This window comes from Natrix helvetica, assembly GCF_964273705.1.
Source record: "Natrix helvetica genome assembly, chromosome: 5".
Taxonomy (NCBI): Eukaryota; Metazoa; Chordata; class Lepidosauria; order Squamata; family Natricidae; genus Natrix; species Natrix helvetica.
In genome coordinates, this window is record NC_138551.1 from 34,211,635 (window position 1) to 34,230,714 (window position 19,080).

Genomic DNA, 19,080 nt, shown 5'->3' on the forward strand with positions numbered 1-19,080 from the left:
TCCCAGATATGCCAATGTAGTTTCATAATCCTTGGTTCTCATCAGCCTTCACGCCCACCTGTTTTTTGGCGGTTGTTTTTTAGATTATGTTTTTGCAAAAGAGTGATTAACTTTTTTCTAAGATAGTCATGTAACTTGTATGGTCATATTTGCATTGTGGGTGATTTTCACATATGCTGGTATATAAAGCTTTCATAAAATCTGAAACAATAACTATACTCTTGGTTTTCTTAGGTTTTAGGATGAATTTTGAGTAAGCTTTATCAACTGCTGCCAAAATAATTTAGCACAATTATGACGCAATCATTGTATGACAACCATTGCATGCTTTAAGTGGTATGATAGATAAATTGCGGAAGGAAGGAAGAGACAAAACAGAATGAATGAAAGAATTTGGCTATTTTGATGAAGTCATTATTATATTTTGTTGAGAGAAAAAAGTTTGATTCTCTTAATAGTTGTGAATGCCAGTTTTTAATAATTCTATTAAAACAAAATGCATATGCCATTATGTAGTAAACATTGTTCTTAACAATTATATTTGCTTTAATTCTATGTTTGTCGTAATACTTGTCCATTAGGCTGATCAATAAAATTCCAATAATGAATTATAAACATAATATTGTCATATTAAAATTGGTTTCTATAAACTGTAGTGAACAAGCAGAATTACAAGGTTACCATGTTTTTATCAAAATATACAAAGCCCTCATGTAACAGAAGCTATTATTTTCCATATGAATTAAACAGCTATAGAAAATATTTATACAATTATCACTACATATAAATTTTAACCAATGTAGGCTTTGGTCTATAATTATTGAGATAATATTGTTTTACAAAGTCTCATAAAGTACTTATTTTAAACAGCTCATAGTAATTATAATTTTCTAAGTGATAGATTTTTCACATCAAAAATGTTTTATGTATATAGTTAGATCTTTTTCAGTGCTTATATTGTGAGGGATATGTTCTATTTAGTTACGTGCAAAATGACATCAGACAAATAAGAATAAATACGTTATCATTATCACAATTTGTGTTATATAATGTTGAAATGTGAGCATAAAAGGCCAAAATTAAATGTACCAAATAGAATATTTTTTAAATAATACTTTTTCTATAATAAAATGTGTGACGTTTTCTACATTCTCCAAATGTTAAACATTTGGGTATGTTTTACAGAGAAAACTTAATTAAAGGACCACTATTTAGAGGATTTTAGATGCAGTAGGCCATGTTTTGGTCCAAACATTCTCCAAAATAATGGACAAATCAACTGTATTCAAAATAGACTGAATGAGACAAAGTTATATCAGTTTTTCATCATTTGTGACAATTTATATAATTTGTCTTGTATTTTATGCAAAATTATGAAACCTATCATTTGCATAATATATAATGTGCAAATTGTACGTTACTGTGAATAATTAATTTGTGATTTAATGGATACAGTATTGCCCTCTGGTTGGTATACTCTTTTTCAATTTTCTTTTTCATTGATTCAGTGTTCTCTTTTCTTTAGTCACCAACGTGCCTAATAAAGTAACTCAGTCAGAATAGTTTTCTTTAAAAAATTGCTTTTTCCCCATATCAGTTTGATTTATGTTTCTTCTTGTTAATATATGTTAATTGTTTAGCTTGATCAACACAAATAAGCATAGTTGATTGATAAAGCTGGAGATATCTTTATTTGAAGGATGTTAATTTCAAATGGAAAAAAAACCCCATCGTGCTCAAAAAAAAAAAGAGAAAGAAAAGAGAGAGAGAAAAAAGGAAAACAATAACCCATACTCTTTCAAGTATATTTGATTAACTTTCTGGTTGGTACAAAGTTGAATAGAGAATGCAACCCAAACCACTAATGTATAAAAGGATGATCTCTTAGAAACATGTTACCTCTTCAGATAAGCTTATTTTTTTCAATTTGCCATTTATATAGCCTTTTGGGTAGGGAAATCTTCTCTTAGTATAATGCAGATATTTCACACCCTTTTTAGACATAGCTAGGAAATATCAGCAGAGGAGATGATAACAAGAATTTCTTTTCAAAAAGCTTAACAGAAGAACCACCTTATGCAGAATTACCAAAATTTCTGTGCAGGTTTAATCCATTTCTGGGTAATGATGCATTTTTACAACAGTCCTAATTTTTAGCAGTAAAAAAAAATCAGTATATTATGCTTGGTCGCATTATTATTATTGAATATATTAGGAGAGGGTTGTGCACAGTGTGCCCATTAAGTATGCAAATATAAAGTAATATTGAAAACCCACATTAAATTATTCAGGTAGACAGTTCTATACATCTTTGAGGTTAGGATTGGACTATCTAAATTCTATGGTACAGTACACAAACTAGCTGGATGACTATGTAAAACTCTATGAAAGTCAACTTGGAATACAATTCAGTAAATCCAAATATGATAGTGTTGGTCTTGGATTAAATCAAGGTACCAAAACTATCTTCACATTCAAGAGTGCAGTAGTATACTTAAAATAAGATCAGTGGTGCCTCTTCCCCTTTTGGGCCTTGAATGTATATTTAGGATCAAATTTGAAACAGGTGTAAATTTAGGAAGATTCCATGGAGAAATTTCATATTGTATCCAGCCACTTGTTCCTGTACTGGATTCTTGCAAATTATTTCTTGTCAGAGGACAAGTCACGCCTGGACCAGGTCAATGGGGAGAAATCACTGTATAAAGCAGACAGACATGGGCATTGAATTGATAGTCTGAATGTTCTGATGCTTGTAGAGCCACAGACTAATGGTAAGAAAAGTCTCTTCAAGGCAGAGACCTTATTCCATGAGTTGCACTAACTATGCTTATGGAGGAATTGTGTATAATGCTATCATTTAAACTTCACTTGCACATCAGTCTGCAAAGATGATAGCATTAATATATAATGAGCTCATGACACATTGTGGTACATGTTAAGAATATAAATATTTATTATAATAATACATCTGACTGTGTGACGAACCAATCATAACCTCTTACAAAATTGTTCTGTAACAGCATATTCAGACTTCAGATTGGGTGAGTGGGCTACTCAAATAACAAATGCTAGAATCTTAACCAGATACTTATTGTGTACACATTAAACTAGGGCTAAATTAAAATTTTAGAACAGTGTTGACCTTTGAACAAATTCTAGTTAGGAAGATAGAATGTAATTTCTTCTAGCAGAAAACACTTTAACCCTACTACGTTCTGAATGGATATCTCTCATTTTTTAGTTGCCCAAAATGATAGATACCATTAACAAGTTATATTTTGAATTCAACTAAATTCTTTATAATATCCTTTTAAACATTTCAGTTAAGCATATTCTTTTCTACATAAATTTTCTTCTGAGTGATATTAATATCTCATACTTTTTTAGGCTTTATCAGCTTCATTATAGTTTCCAAATTTTGCTTTGTATGGCACATTTAAAATGTAAAGTATGCAATATATTTATGTGAAAAATATATATATCAAGTTTTAAGAACTTCTGTAAATTGGGATTTATTTATTTATTTCTTGCATTAATTACTTGCATCTATGGCCTTTCATCTCTCTCTTCCTTCTTGCCACACCCTTTTCTTACTCAGAGTCCAACATCCAATGTGGTATTCTGAATATTACTGGCTTTGTAACCCTCTGCATCAGTTATGCATTTAGTTAGCAGAGGTTTAGCTGTTTCCTGTTTCTCTGAATCAAAGAAATGTTGACTTTTACACGATTTCGAGCTTTCATTAAACAAACAATCTTTTCTGTCCTCTTGCTTGGGTGGTTTAAACAAATGCTTCTTCTGGTGCATCCCAAGAGCAGCTGCTGTCTTACAAATCTTGGGGCACTGAAAACAGGCGTAGCCTTTCCCAGTGTGCTCACGTTTATGCCTTTGCTCATGATTCCTTTTGGTGGAAAGATATAAGAAGCTCTGAAAACAAAACTGACAGTGGTAGCGCTTTTCTCCTGTATGGATTCTCTCGTGTATTTTGAGTGTTTCGTTGAGGCTGAATGCTTTGTTACAGTGTTGACAGATGAAATCCTTGACAGCAGAATGGGTGCGTTCATGCTTCTGTAAATTGCTGGAGATTGAAAAACTTTTCCCGCAAGTTTTGCAAAGGTAGGGTTTCTCCCCCGTATGACACCGCTTGTGCATCCTTAGGGTAGAAGAGCTCTGGAAATGCTTTTGGCATAAATCACAAGTGAAAGACTCAGACTCTGTGGTCTCCCGGTGTGAGTGATCATGGGATATTTCTGTAGATGTGTTCTCCCTGTCACAGAGCTTACAGTTAAGATCTGACATTTTCTCTTCTTGATTACAGACCTTCTCTTCAGGAATATTCCTAAGAGCATAAGTGGTGACATAGGCCTTCTCGCTTTCCTGACAGGAATTTCTGCTCCTGTATTTCTCTCTCCATTTTGCTTTTCTCATTTTTCTTAGTTGTTTAGATTTCTTTTTTGGTTTGTAATTGTAATATGGCCGCCAAGGTTTATCATTAGAGTCATGGTCACTGATATCATCGCCCATTTCACTTTCAATATAGTCTGATGGACAGACTCGAGACAGGCTTCTCTTTTCCCGTTCTGCAACCTGAACTGTCTGATCGTCTTTGGATTCATATTTAGATCTTCTGCCTTTTTTGTAAAACAATTTGGACCCCAAAATATGTCTTTTCACAATAGCTTCATTTCCAATTTTAACTGTTATTTGACAAAGTGGAGCAACATTGCTGTCAGCAGATGTTCCTGGCAGTGCAGGTTTTGCGATATAAGTTTCAGTCTTGCCTGAAGTTTCAAAAATATGTGTAGGTGTGTTAGAAGCTATCCCTGTATTTGTTGTATATTTTACCTCTTTTGAAGTTGCTTCTCTGTCATATAGAGGCACCTTTTTTTTTTCTTTATTGGTTCTTGTTCTACTATTGCCATTGTCTGACTCATGTATAAAATCATTGCTGGCTCCTTGACTGATTGCAATATCTGAAGTTTCCTTATCACTTTTTCCTACTGCCTTGACAGCATTACTGTGCATTATCACAGATGAAACTCTTCCACTATGCACTATAACTGAAGATGCTGAATTGTTATAACTAATAACAGAGGTTGAATTCTCATGGGAATTGCTATTACTAATTGTTTGATGAGAGGAATCATATTCCTGAGGACCAGAATCCTCAACAGAAGATAATGTCCTTCTGTTAGTGGGAGTATTATTAAGATCTGTTCTTGATGAAATTTTCCAGGAAGAAACATTTGGAGGATTTTCAGAGGTTGCTGTACCATCACCACATGAAGAGCTATCCAAAGAAATGCTGGAACTTGGCAACATACTGTGTTCAAAATTCAAGGATGCCAGTTCAGAAGTGACAGTATTCTGAATAATGCATGTGCTAGATGGAACTTCATTAACTTGTACACTTTCATATGATGAGTTTCCGTAACTTTTATATGGTGCCCTTTTACATTTCATAGGCAAAAGCCTGTAAAGCTTGTAAGGATATACATTTGGTTTCAAGCCACCATTAGCTGTTTTCTTGTTTACACCAAGTCGGTGATCAATTGCATGAAAAGATTTCTGATGGTTCTTGAGTATATAGTATGTCATAAAGGTCTCAAGACAGAAGATACATTGGTATCGCCTTTCACCTGTGTGCCAAATTTCGTGTCTGGTACGGTACTCTGCTAATGCAAAGACTTTGTTGCAGTAATGGCAAGGATAAGTTCTTCTCCAAGAATGAACATTTGAATGTCTTCGGAGGCTGGACAAGGTAACATAGGTACGTTTACAAACACTGCAAGTATAAAGTATCTGTCCACCAACAACTTTAACAAAATGGTCTGTTTCTTGCATTGCGCCATTTGTGGCAGGATAATCAGTAAACTCATTTTCAGTTTCTGTGGGCTCCGGGCTTACATACGAGGTGCCAATTTTTTCATTTGAAGGAACAAAATTATCTAGACTATTCTGTTCATTTTCAGCGCAAAAATTGTTCAGACCCCTACATGCTTGTTCATGAGTCTCTAGTCCAGCAATATTTTCAAACTGTTTGCTACAGTATTTGCAAACTGAAGTCTCTTGAGATTGTGAATGAAGTTTAAGATGGGTGCTTAACTGAGTTTTATCATTAAATGATTTAGTACAACAATTGCAGTTATAAGGGTGTGGAATGTCTGTGGCTATTGATCCAGAAAGGTTATCAGATTTATTTTCATCTTCCTTCGAAGAGAGAATATTTGTTTTATTCGGCTGGGATTTTTGAAAAGAATGGCTGTGGTTATTAATGACTTTATGGGGAGCCGCTGAACTGCTTCCCTTGTGGGTTGATGTCTTTACAGTAGGAGCATCTGTGATCTGGGAGTTAATTCTAGCCTTTGGTGCATTATATGACTGTGTTGCTAATTTAACTAGAGGCACTGACTCGGCAGTTTTAGAACAATCTTCACCAGTTTTATAAAGTGGAGTGTTTTCATAATAAAAGGAATTTTGTTGCAAAGCATTGCAACCTGTTGTAACAGCATAGGAATGTTCTGCTAATGTGCTGGCTCTCTCAACCTCTTTGCATGCATCAGTCCTGTCCAGATCACTATTGGATGCTTTGTTTGTTTCAGGCATTTTTTTAAAACTTGCCCTCAGGTCTAGAGGAGAAAACAAATTATTACTATTTTCAGTTTCAAAAATGGAGTATGCATTCGTGATTCTTGGTCCATTTGTAACAGCTGAGTCTTCCTGTCTTTTTTCTTCTTTCACATCATTTTTTTCAGTATTGCAAAATGAATACAGACAAGGGGAACCGGAAAGGCTCTTTTCTGTAAGATCTTCTAAAAAAGATATTCCCAATTTTTTGCCAGCAGCTGCAAGATCCACAACAGACTCTTGTTTTTTAACAATTACTGTAGAACTGTAGATGTAATTAAGTATTTCTGTGAATACTTCAGCCTTGACGCCATCTAGTTCCAACACATGTCCAGAAATGCAGATGGTATGACTCCAAAATATATTTTTGAAATAAAGGCTTGAAGCAGCCAGGACATTACTATGGGCTTTGAATTTGGTGTCTTCTACAATTATGGTGACATCACATAAAATGCCCCGAATGCGTTGTTCATTTAATATGGAAAGGACGGTGTCACTGTGGAAGTCATCTTTGAGATCCTTTAAGTGGGACATGATGGTCATCTGTTTAAATAAAGAAGAGATTTTAAAATCAACAAGTTCAAATGCTAACTTACTTCTGGTCCTCATATACCCCATCACAAACTAATCAATCTCAGTCATTTGCATACAATATATACCCACAGTATGTACAAAGTAAAACATCTGCAGTGTAATTAAAACATAATGAGATCATAAAAATCTTCAGTGAAGCCCAGTAAACAACAAACAAGAACAATAAAGAAAAAGTAGACAAACATGAAGTTCAGAGGATACCTCAAGAATAGTTCTGTTTTCAGGACTTTTTAAAAAGTCAACAAGGAATCTGATCTCCAGTGCAACTATACCAGAGCAGTGACCCTGTTATGACTGAGCAGCAGAAGTCATAAACCACCAGTCACTTCTTTTTCCAAAGAACAATTTTTTAAAAATCACAGAAAGGTATCCATCACTATCATTAAAATGCTAGCCTTCTCCCCCCCCCCTAATTTCAGTGTATGTTATGTGTATTCATCAGACTATTTTGCCACAAAACAAAATCTGAATTGTTGCTATGGAGAATTTCTGCTTGGTCATCAATGAACAGTTAGTCTTGTATACAAATCATTGCTGAAATCTGTGATTATGTCATGATGACATAGTTTTGCATTTCCCAACAGCTTCAACCCTCTAGGCATGATGGTGGTATGTGGAGAGAATATAATGACTTCCTTACTCTCATAGACCAGGGGGTAAAATAAAAGAGTTTGATACATGATGCTTAAACAGGTAGGCAAATAGCTCTAGACAGGCTTTATAGGACCATGTATTAATAACATAATTTTGGTTAAAGTAGGCCAGGTAGATTTCCCATCACTACCTGTATCTTGTACCACAGCTTCAACATAGCCATGATACATAGACATGGAGTAACATTTGGACAATCATGATCTGCTAGAAGGAAACGCAGAAAAGCCTTACCCTTTGCTGCCATCTAATGGTGCCTGTAGATTTATAGTCCAGCTCTTATATGCCTAAATAAGAGTGTTTCCGGTGGGCAAGGGGAAGAAGTGTAAAGTTAAACAAAAGGGAAAAGGGAGATTTGGAATGACTGAATTGAGGGGAGATCTTCATATTTATTTATCGCATTTATTTGGTTGCCTGTCTTGTAAAAACAATTCCCATATTGCTCAGGGCTCTGCAGCTTCAGAACATGTGAGAATATGCTCTGAACATGTATCCGAAACTTATTAAAGCAGCTGCAACTCTTCATATCACAAACACCACTAAAGAGAGATTTCATTTATTTATTTGTTCATTCATTTTACAGGACTTACAAATTGCTTCAATCAGGATTGACCCCAGTGGCATACACTTTCCCCTCTATAATTAGGATAAAAATAAAAGTCAAGATGCAACCAACCAGCCTAGAATCACCTATGTAAGACCCTGAAATGAAACACAATCTGCAAAATAGAATTACAGTGAGTTCTCATTAAGCAACTGCCCTGTTTAGCAATAATTCACAGTTACAATAGTGATGAAAAAGTAACTTTATGACAATCCTCATATTTATGACCTTAGGGCTGCAAAGTCAAGAAAAACTGAAGTAAGGTAATAAGCACAGTCACAGTTTTACTTAGCATCCACTTTGCTTAGTGTTTGAGTTGCCAGTCCCAGTTGTCACCAAATGAGGACTGCCTGCAATAATTTTTCATTGTTCATGGGGAAAAAAAAGGCCAAGTTTTAACAAACGTCAAAAGAAAAGGGGCCATTTGAATGTGCCCCAGGAGTAGGGCAGCAATTACAGCTAACATTTATGATTTATATAGCTTAAAACATATCTACAAAACAGCAGAAAAATAATAATAGGTATTAGGAAAGGTAGAGTGAGAAGTGAAATATTTTTTTCTTTAAGCAAGCTATGATGTAATATAGTTTTAATTATTGTTCTGAGATATGTAATCCCTGTCCTTCCTATGATATTCCTCTATCGTTGAAGACCATGAATGATTGATTTTGTGACTCCTAGCAATCAGGTGGATAGACGGACAAACAAACAGACGATAAATAGGCAGGCAGCCAGAAGTCCTAAACTATTTGAAAGTCTGGAGACACATGCCACTTCACTGATTTCTTTAAAAACAGCCTTTGATTCTTTGATTATTAGTTTAACCCAGTAATGAAGGCGGTCAGCTTTGTCTTCTGACATTGTAAACTAATGAAATTTATAAATTTATTGCCTTCCTATTCTCTCCATACATCAGCTGTATATCATTTTTGGGAGTAGCATATCATTATTTTCACAGTTGAAATTATTTGCTACATCATTCCTTAATAAACTCCATAAACAATCTTCAAGGAACGTTGAATGATTTTGATGGTTATAACTTTCTTTTTACAGTAACACCTACATTCACAAAATGTATGCATCTCCATTTTAACAACTATTTGGGTGAAAAACAATGGGTGATTGCTAGAATTTCTGGAGGCAAAATATTTTTCATTGCATATTTTCATTTTTCTATTGGAAACTGTCTGTCTGTCTGTCTATCATCTATCTATCTATCTATCTATCTATCTATCTATCTATCTATCTATTTCTATCTTCTTCATCACCATCATTTATCTATTTCTACACATTTGAAGGCCAATATGAAAAAAAGAATCTTCAATAGAAAGAGTGTTGAGTGGAATGTTCATTGCTCAATTAATCAATTCTGCACAGCGCTTCTTCCATACACAGCAGAAAAACAGATTCCTCCTGAATTCAGTCTAGAAAACAACTTGCATGTTTGACCACAGATATTTTCTGAGTGTCTGAACCAGCTGAATCACTCGAATAATTAATGCCTTAAATTTACCTGAAACAGAATGTATTGTATGAATCTCTAAATGGGATTTTTCCTGTTATGCCCCTACTTCCCTATTATCTCTTATTCTTGCATTATCTTGGTCTTGTATGTGTGACCACAAGATGGAGCTCAGCTCAAAGGAGACTATATCAGACTATTGGGAAAAAGAAAATAAGAAATGTAATTTTAGTAACATGAGTGATCTATTTCTAAGTTGCCAAATTATGTATTAGTCATTTGTAACTAACAAATCCTGCTTTATTTACTGTAATGCCAAGACTTTCTATGGAGTAAATTTGCCTTATATAAATTATGAGCACAATCAATATTTTATATTTCCTATTTACTCATAACTGATGAAATACCACTATCAGATACTGACATTTATTAAAATTATCCACAAATTATCTTCATCCATATACTTGTCTCAGATTGCACTGCTACAAAAATTGTCCTGATGAAACAAGAAGATGGAGTACCCATAGTTGTTACAGCGTATGGGTAATGGGCTGGTAGAACAGTGACAAAACTCAGGGTTCTGATTTGCAAACTGTTTGAGTCATGATAGCCATCATGGGACTGTGATTCAGCAAGTGTGTAAGAGCTATTGTTTTGCAACTGATGAGATAGCCGTATTAGCTCTGAAGATACAGTTCTATAGTTAAAGAAAGATGGACTGTATTTTCCTTCTCTGGTAAGGCAGAGAATTAAGAATAACAGATTTTGAAGAGGCCTTGGAGGTCTTCTAGTCCAATCCTCTGCTTAAACAGGAGACTTGTACCATTCCAGACAAATGGCTGCCAATCTCTTCTTAAAAACTTACAGTGATAGAGCACCCATGACTTCTGGAGGCAAGTTATTCTACTGATTAGTTGTTCTCCCCATCAGGAAATTTCTTTTTAGTTCTAGATTGTATCTCTATGAGTTTCCATCCATTATTCTTATTTTGACCTTAGATGCTTTGGAGAATAGGTTGACCCCCTCTTCTCTGTGGCAGTTGCTCAAATATTGAAAGACTGCTATTGTGTCACTTGCAGTCCTTCTCTTAGTTAGACTAAACCAGTGATGGTTAACCTTTTTGGTGCCGAGTGCCCAAAGCGAATGCATGTGCACGTGCTCCAATCCCCCAAATGCAATGCAAACACCCCCTGTGCATGTGCCCTGCCACTGTGTGCATGTTTCCTGCACATGTGCCCTGCCCCTCCTAAAAAGGAGGCTTTTCAGCACCCAAAATGGGGCATGGGGGGACCTCACAATCCCCAGCACGTCCTAGCTTCCTCCTGCATTCCTGCCATGGAGAGGCACCTGCAGAGAGTGGAACCTGCGGAGATCAGGGAAGGCATGGACAGCAGAAATGCAGGAGAAAGCTAGTGCGCACTGGGGGGGGGGAGAAAGGTAGGGCACACTGGGGGAAAAATTGCAGAGATTGGGGAAGGCCCCACCGCCATGCATGCATGGCACAGAACCAAAAACCAGCTGGCTGGCAGGAGCTGCGCCCCAGCACGGTGGCCTGGCTGGGTTGATGGCTGGCATGCCCGCAGAGAAGGTTCTTTGTGCCACAGGTTCGCCATCACGGGACTAGACATTCCCAGTTCTGCAACTGTTTAACCTCCAGCTCCCTAATCATCTTTACTGATCTTCTCTGCACCCTCTCTAAAGTCTCAACATTTTTTGTATCATAATGATCCTCTACATCAGACCAATTCCCTAAAAGTGATAGTTTGATTTTATTTTTCTCTAAAAAGAAAGTTCCAACAGAGTCCACATGAACATTATGAAGCATACAAACAAAAGAGTTGAATGTCTTTGCTTTTAACTTTTGACTCTGTCAAGTCATGACTCAAATGCTTTGAAGCTTCATTCATTTCCATTTAAAGTTAACCTTGTATTTAAATCCCTTATAGGAAATTGACTTAAGCAGTGTTTCCCATAAATTGCTCCTTAGTTATGATCTTTGAATAGAGATCCCAGTTTCAAAATATTTGTATGAATATTGGGTCCATTTGTTGCAATTTGTATACCGAATATGGCACATAGACAAATATAAGCATAAAGAAACTAAAATAAAATGAAATAACCAGAATTAAAATAAAATGTATGACATATGAAAATTATATCTGTAAGAATAGGTATAAGCTTAGTATAAGGTTGCAGAATAGATTTTTGTCCTGTCTTAAAGTAATGAATATATTTATTTACTCTAAGCTTAATTCTGATGCGTTATATTTACTTGCTTGTAGCAAAGAAGTCCTAATAGCCCTAAGCTACCTAATAATGATGATAGTAAGTACTATAACTGCGAAATATAAGTGTGCATCGTAAGGAACAAAATAATAAAACAGCTACCTTTCATGCCGCAATGAAACTCAAGTGAAAAGTCAGTCAATACCCAGCAGTCAGACAATCTTAAGATGATGAAATGCTGGAAGATAGCCAAAACAAGATAATGCTTTAACACAGTAAACTGTGACCACAAGGACAGAGAAGATAAAAATCCTTGTAGATCTAAGTAATTCTAGAGGAAAGAAGAGGGCAAATAAGTAAAAATAATGAAAGTCAAGATGGCAATGAACCAAAATAGTACCAATTACAACAGTAGGAGGTCAGGTGCATAGTAAGTTAGCAAGAAACTATAACATTATTTCATTGGAAGCCAAACTTTTAACTGAAGAAAGAGGAATAGATGCAATATGTCATAATTTCAAGTCAAGGTATATACACAAAAATAGAGTTCCTTTCTCCACTTTCATCTCAAATAGGGCAACCTCTTATCTTCATGCTTTTGCCTTCATCTCCCCCCGCCCCCAACTCTGTACCTGATCAGCTTCAATTCATCTTTAGTCTTTCCATGTTAAAATGTTATTTTCCCCTTGAAGTAGTGGTAAATTATATAAAACCTGTTAAACTTCACTACCCATTATCTCAGAGGCAGTAAGTCTTCCACATGGGAGGTATCAAACTAACCCCCTATTAGTTACTTCATCTAGGAGGCACCACCTATTCTAACCCTGTTCCAAGGACATCCTAAGAGTCTCTAAAAGGCAATGAATTTGAAATAGCAGATGCCAGATTAAAACAGGCAATGTGTATCATCCTCACCCACTTGCAGATCACAAGTTCTGGATATATTCGTTTTGTCACACATATCAGCACCCTTTCAAATCTCCACACTGCAGAAGCCCTGCTGCTCACCAGGAGTTTGCATGGGGGCAGATCTGGCAGATACTTAAACCCAAGTATGTGACTGGCATATAGATTCCTACCCCATCTATAGGCTGATACTTAACATACAATTTTCAAAGTTGGGTTTTATGGCTGGGAGGCTTTAGTAATTTCCTATTCTAATTCTTGTCTCACCACCTACTTCTGCAATTCTCGTTTCTTTATATTTGCAAGATATAAGATGGTATACACTTGTCCCAGTTCTGATGTCCCAGATACTTACTCCGATACCTACACTTAGGCAATAGATAATTGCTGTCTGATTAACTATTGTCAAGGCTAGTGTCATTTTCTTCCATTCTTTTCTATTGCAGTAAATTTGGGCACTAGAACTTCTATGTATAAAAAGAACTTATGTTCCAACTTTTCCTAATTTAGTTCTTCCATATTTGATAATTTCAAATTCCCTAGCCAGTATATCTTTAGTCATATTGGCGACAGTATATTAAGTTCTTGTCCAACAATGCATACTGTAATTGTATTATTAGTATCATACATGTAGATGTCATTTAGTAAACACAATAGGGATTGGCAACTCAGTCATTAGGCAAAATAGCTGCTAAGTGAAACATCACAATTTTATGCTGTTATTTCAGCTTTCCTTTGCTTTGCAGATCTGCAAAGGTATAAATGTGAGGACTGGTTTATGACCATGGAATTTGGGCCTATGAGTGGTGTGGAAGATGTCAAAAGGAAATTTTTCCCATGTCCAACAATACTGGAATTTGGAATCATCTTATAATCTTGATTTGGGAACATCGTTTTTGTCAGTTTGTTGCAAAAATCAAATCCAGAAAGCACACACAGATAACTGATTCATCAGGATTCATTAACTTCTCTTTATATACATAATAACACAGGAAGGAATATATACAATACCAATAGTGGATTCTCCAACATGGTAGTAGTTACAGGCAAAACACAGGCACAGGAGAGATTGGTTTCAGTTCAGAGTTGCAGAGCTTAATTAGTTCTCTTGCACAAACTCAGAGCTACATAGGTAAGCGACGCCCAGGCTCCGATCTGTCTGGCATGGCTCTCAGACACCAAATAGTTCCCATTGGTTGACCCAGTTGCCCTGCCTATACATTGGCTGGCCTTGTTACCATGCCCTATTCCAGCCAGTCCCCAATGGCTGACCTGTTGCTATGTCCTATTCCAGTTCATGAATATTCTGACAGTTTTTCATACACTGAATCTGGAAATCATTGCAATATTAAAATGATAAAGAGGAGATTTGAAAGATTCAAGTAAGATAATAAATCAAATCATCTTGCCAAAAAGTGTAATTTTGATTGTTGAGGATAACGATACATGTTAGAAATAGCACAATCTATCGGCTTCCTGAATATAATATGTTTTTGGTCATTAAAAAACATTGGGATAAATGGTTGGTGGGGTCTTATGAACATATTTTCTTCTCTGTGTGTTAATAATTACCAAATACATAATTTTTACAAATGACTCAAAAGGAAACTTTTCTAAGGTTTTTAAGATTCTATTATATTAACTGAAATGAGTCAGAAAGCACAGGCAACCGATCTTAGAAAACTGTAGCTTACTACCCTCAGTTTCCATTTTTCTCTCCCCCCCCCCACAATGATACACTTGAGAATGCAACTCAGGCAAGTATTCTAATGTATATACAACAAAGGACATGAAAAAATTAATCCACGTGTCTTGTAACTCCAATACCAAGAATATATCTTGCTGTTTCCACAGTAGAAGTTTCAATATGGTTTTCATCTTTGCAATGTTGTTTTTCAGCTAACACCACTGACAGTTATAAAGTTGAATTTTTGCATTATAGTCACTCTATTTTTTAATAAAACATTTTCACCCAATTAGTCATTACTGACAAAAACTGTATCTACACTTGCACCTAACTATAGCATGAACAAATTTTGGCTACTTTTTTTGTCATTGTTCCCTGCATCACATTCCATCTCATGCTGCTTGGTGAAACAAAGTTGTGTGTGTGTGTGTACTTTGTTCCTTCATACTGCTCAGGATATGTACGCAACCTAATCAGTGTTGCTCTATCAGTGTCTATGTGTGTGTTTTTATTCTCACCTCATGTGGCATCTATGCTTTTCTAGATACTGTATGTGTGCAATATATGTAGTAGCATAGCAGTTGCACATGTTTTTTTCTGAGTCGTCACTCAAAATAGGAGGAAAGGGTTTAGAACTGGTGGGAAATATTTGTAGCTTAGGTGGTAGATGTTGTTGTTGGTTTGTTCTCTGAGCTTGTTTAGTTTCCGAACGTTTTGTCACCAGGCTAGATAACATCAGCAGCGGAACTTTGGCTGAAGTGTCTTGTTTCAGTTCTCATCTGCTTTTATAGGCTTATGTGGTCAGGTGATCCACATAAGGAAGGGGTTTAAAATGGCATTCCCGCTTGATCCATAACTGTTTCTGCCATAGGATTGCAATGGGGACTTGCACAAAGTCAGCTGTAAATCAACAAACCTGTATTATATCTGGGCACAAAATACATTTCTATATTTCTATACTTTGCCCAGGGTTCCTTAAAAAGCTAAATTCATGTTACCTACATGCATGCTTTTGTATTATATTTATATTTTGATTTTTAACCCAAATCAACTCCCCAAATTGCTTAGGATTAAAACCCTCAGTGCAAAAGTATAGCATGTTCGGAGGTATACGAGTACCTCAGAAGTTGACAACATCTTGCCCTATTCTTCATGTCTCAATCACCACTTATCTAAAAAGAAAAGTTGCAAATATGTATCTTTTTGCATTTTCCTTTTATAAATCATATGCATTCTGTGTTATATCAATTTTACTTTTATGTATATATGCAATTTTTAAAACCTTCCTCTTCATATTTGAAACTCTTTTTTCATACTCCTTTTCAATACTTTAAACAATTCTCCCATTAAATATATAGGAAAAACTATTTCCAAAACTCTGGCAACAACAATTTCCTTCACAGTCAGACACTGTCCAGATTTTAAGTCTGTTTAGAGTTATTTTTGGTGAGCAAACTGCAAAATAGTTTTACATATTTTCCACTTCCTCCAGTGGCTAAAGTTTCAAGGTCTGTGCTATCAGAACATACTGTATTGAAGAGAAGTTGTTAGAACTTTACTGCTGTGTTGAAAAAAAAAATTCCTGCATTCTTGCTACTAGTTCTCTGTTGATCTGATAAAAGAGAAATTATTTTTTGATTTTTTAAAAATAATAATAATAGGATTTTGGAGATTTCTCAAAGGCTGAGTAAGTATTTTTGTACTTAATTAGGAGGTGAGCAAGGTGTCTAGGTGAGTGCCTTAGCCTGCTCGGCTTCTGATGCTACTTCAGCAAAGTACATGGAAAGGCACTACAAGGACACTGTTCCTGCTGGGATCCTCCATAGTAGAACACGTGGGCCATCAGAGAGACTTCAGAGTAATGGAAAGATATGTAAACGAAAACAGGCACTGTTGACCATCTCAACAATAAAACTCAGGCTAAAGCACTACGAAAGAAATTCAAATATTTTCAAGCACTGTGAGAACATGACCAAACAACAGGAACAAAATTAAGTAGAAATCTGTTTTGCAGGAGAATAAACCCAGGAGAAATTGCAAGGCAATTTTTGACATAGCATGAATTTACACATACACTAGTAGAGGGTAATTAGAGATAAGGAGCCCAGCGTACTTAGCAGGTAGTAAGTCCTGTAATTCCACTTTAAAAATCAAGAAAACTGAAGTATATTTGGCGTTCAGCTAATTTTCAATGTCTTTGAGAGAACTAGTTCTACTTGCTGATTTAAAGTGACATGTAAAACAGATATCACTTTCAAGTTAATAATAACTAGAAATTGAAACCAATCATGGTTTTAAACTGCAACTAACACTTATGTCTTGTTAATGCAGGGAGAAACTGCAAATTATGGTTAAGAAACCACACAAAATGGAGGTAAGATCTTAGACTACATTATGACAAATCTAAAAAATGCACATTCAAAGATATCTTCAAACTGCCAAGGCTGAGACCGTGCAGTATGTCCATAAAACCCCCCAAACTACTATGAGATCTGGACAGAAAAACTAGATGGCAACAATGGGGCACAGAAAAATAACTCTTTGGTGCCCACCAATGAACTTCTGGAGTTCTGCAGCCTAGTTCTCATAATCTTAGTTTACAGTAATGTGTGAACCATCAACATTGTATAAAATGTATGAGTTAGGCCACTATGTCTTTTCAGTCGTTTAAAAAAATGGTTGAGCATAATATAGGAATCTAACCCCTAGGAAGAGATGATTTCAGCTACAAAATAAAATAGGATATGAATAATCACTATTATGCTTAAATATTGGTTCATTAAAGAACTTAGTAAAATAATATTTTCTAAAGCATATCAAACTGGTGAACTAAGGCATGCTTAAATAATGGTTTATTTATGCTGTTAATTTATTTTCTGAGTAAGTTTTTAAATATGAGCTTCCTCACCATCAGAGCATCCTCACATCAGTCTTCCCAAACTGGAGGCCCTTCCAGATCTATGGGAATTCATCTACCTAAATTACCAGCCTTTTGCTGTCTGGAAAGTCTGGGAGATGAAGCATAGATAAAGCATATTGTATATGCCGGTATTGTGAGTAAGAGATTACATTTCCAAGCAAATCCAATCAGCAGGCCATTAGTGATGAATAATGGAAGATGTAGTTCAGGGCCACAGATTTTCCATTCTTTCAGTGTGTGCTGGTCTCCTTCCAGTGATAAAATGGGAAACCTTGAATTCACATCCCATCTTTGCCAAGAAAGCCAGTCACTTTCTCTCAGCCTAACCCACCAAACAAGGTGATGGTTGTGAGGAAAATACAAGACAGGTATGCTGCGTATGTTTGCTGCATTGAGTTATTTGTAAAAAAAACCAAAGATGGGAAATAAATGAATAAATAAATATTTAGCGAGTTGAGACTTATTTGTGCAATTAAGTATAACCATTACTAAATTGTTCTGCTGCACCTCTGAGAACAGCAGAAACAGAGTAGACATACCAAATTTCCTCCAGCCTGGAAATGAGGCAGCCATCTTCTCTGTATTTTTACTTGGAACACCCATTAAACAACAGTTGAGAGGCACCCAGAACCACCAGGCTCTGAGAATGGAAGATGCTTCCAATCCTGTGCTGATTCCTTCCCTGAAACTATGTTGCTTAGCCATCTTTTTCAAGGAAGAGAACCTACAGGAGATTTATGTTTTTCCTCAGAATTCTAAATGTCATATAACCATATAGGGAAAGGTTCAGAAGTGGTATTCAGCAGGTTCTGACCAGTTCTGGAAAAACGGTAATGGAAATTTTGAGTAGTTTGGAGAACTGGTACATATCACCTCTGACTAGTCCCGCCCCTATCTATTCTCTGCCTCATGAGTCCCAGCTGATCGGGAGGGAATGGAGATTTTACAGTATCCTACCCCTGGAGTGGGGTGGGAATGGAGATTTTACAGTATCCTTCCCCTGCCACACTCACCAAGCCACGCCATGCCCACCAAGCCACGCCACGCCCACCAAGCCACACCACGCCCACCAAGCCACACCACGCCCACCACGCCACACCCACAGAACCGGTAGCAAAAAAAATTGAATCTCACCACTAGATAGGTTACAATCTTGTATTCTGAGCTGCTGTTATTATTATTATAATAACCATCAGTTATTAATAATAGGTTGTTGAGGGAGGCAGATTTTACTTGATGATCAGGACAAACTTCCAAATAGGAAGACCAGTTTGAGAATAGAACCAATTGCCTCCAGAAAAAAATGTCTTCCTGTTTGATGTATTCAAGTAACAGGCACCTTTTGGGGATGCTTTAAATTGGTTTCTTGCAGCAAAGAATATGTTGAGTGATGGCATAAA

General features: G+C 36.1%; 1 protein-coding gene across 3 annotated transcripts in view; it reads right to left on the minus strand.

The window, feature by feature from the left end:
* Positions 1 to 220: 220 nt before the first annotated feature.
* ZBTB38 (zinc finger and BTB domain containing 38) overlaps positions 221 to 19,080 on the minus strand; it is a 34,064-nt gene continuing 15,204 nt past the window's right edge. For all 3 annotated transcript variants that reach the window (XM_081954770.1, XM_081954772.1, XM_081954771.1), the window contains one exon: positions 221 to 7,173. In XM_081954770.1, coding sequence (XP_081810896.1) covers positions 3,598 to 7,173 — 3,576 coding nt within the window. In that variant the 3' untranslated portion in view covers positions 221 to 3,597. The remainder of the gene's footprint in view (positions 7,174 to 19,080) is intronic.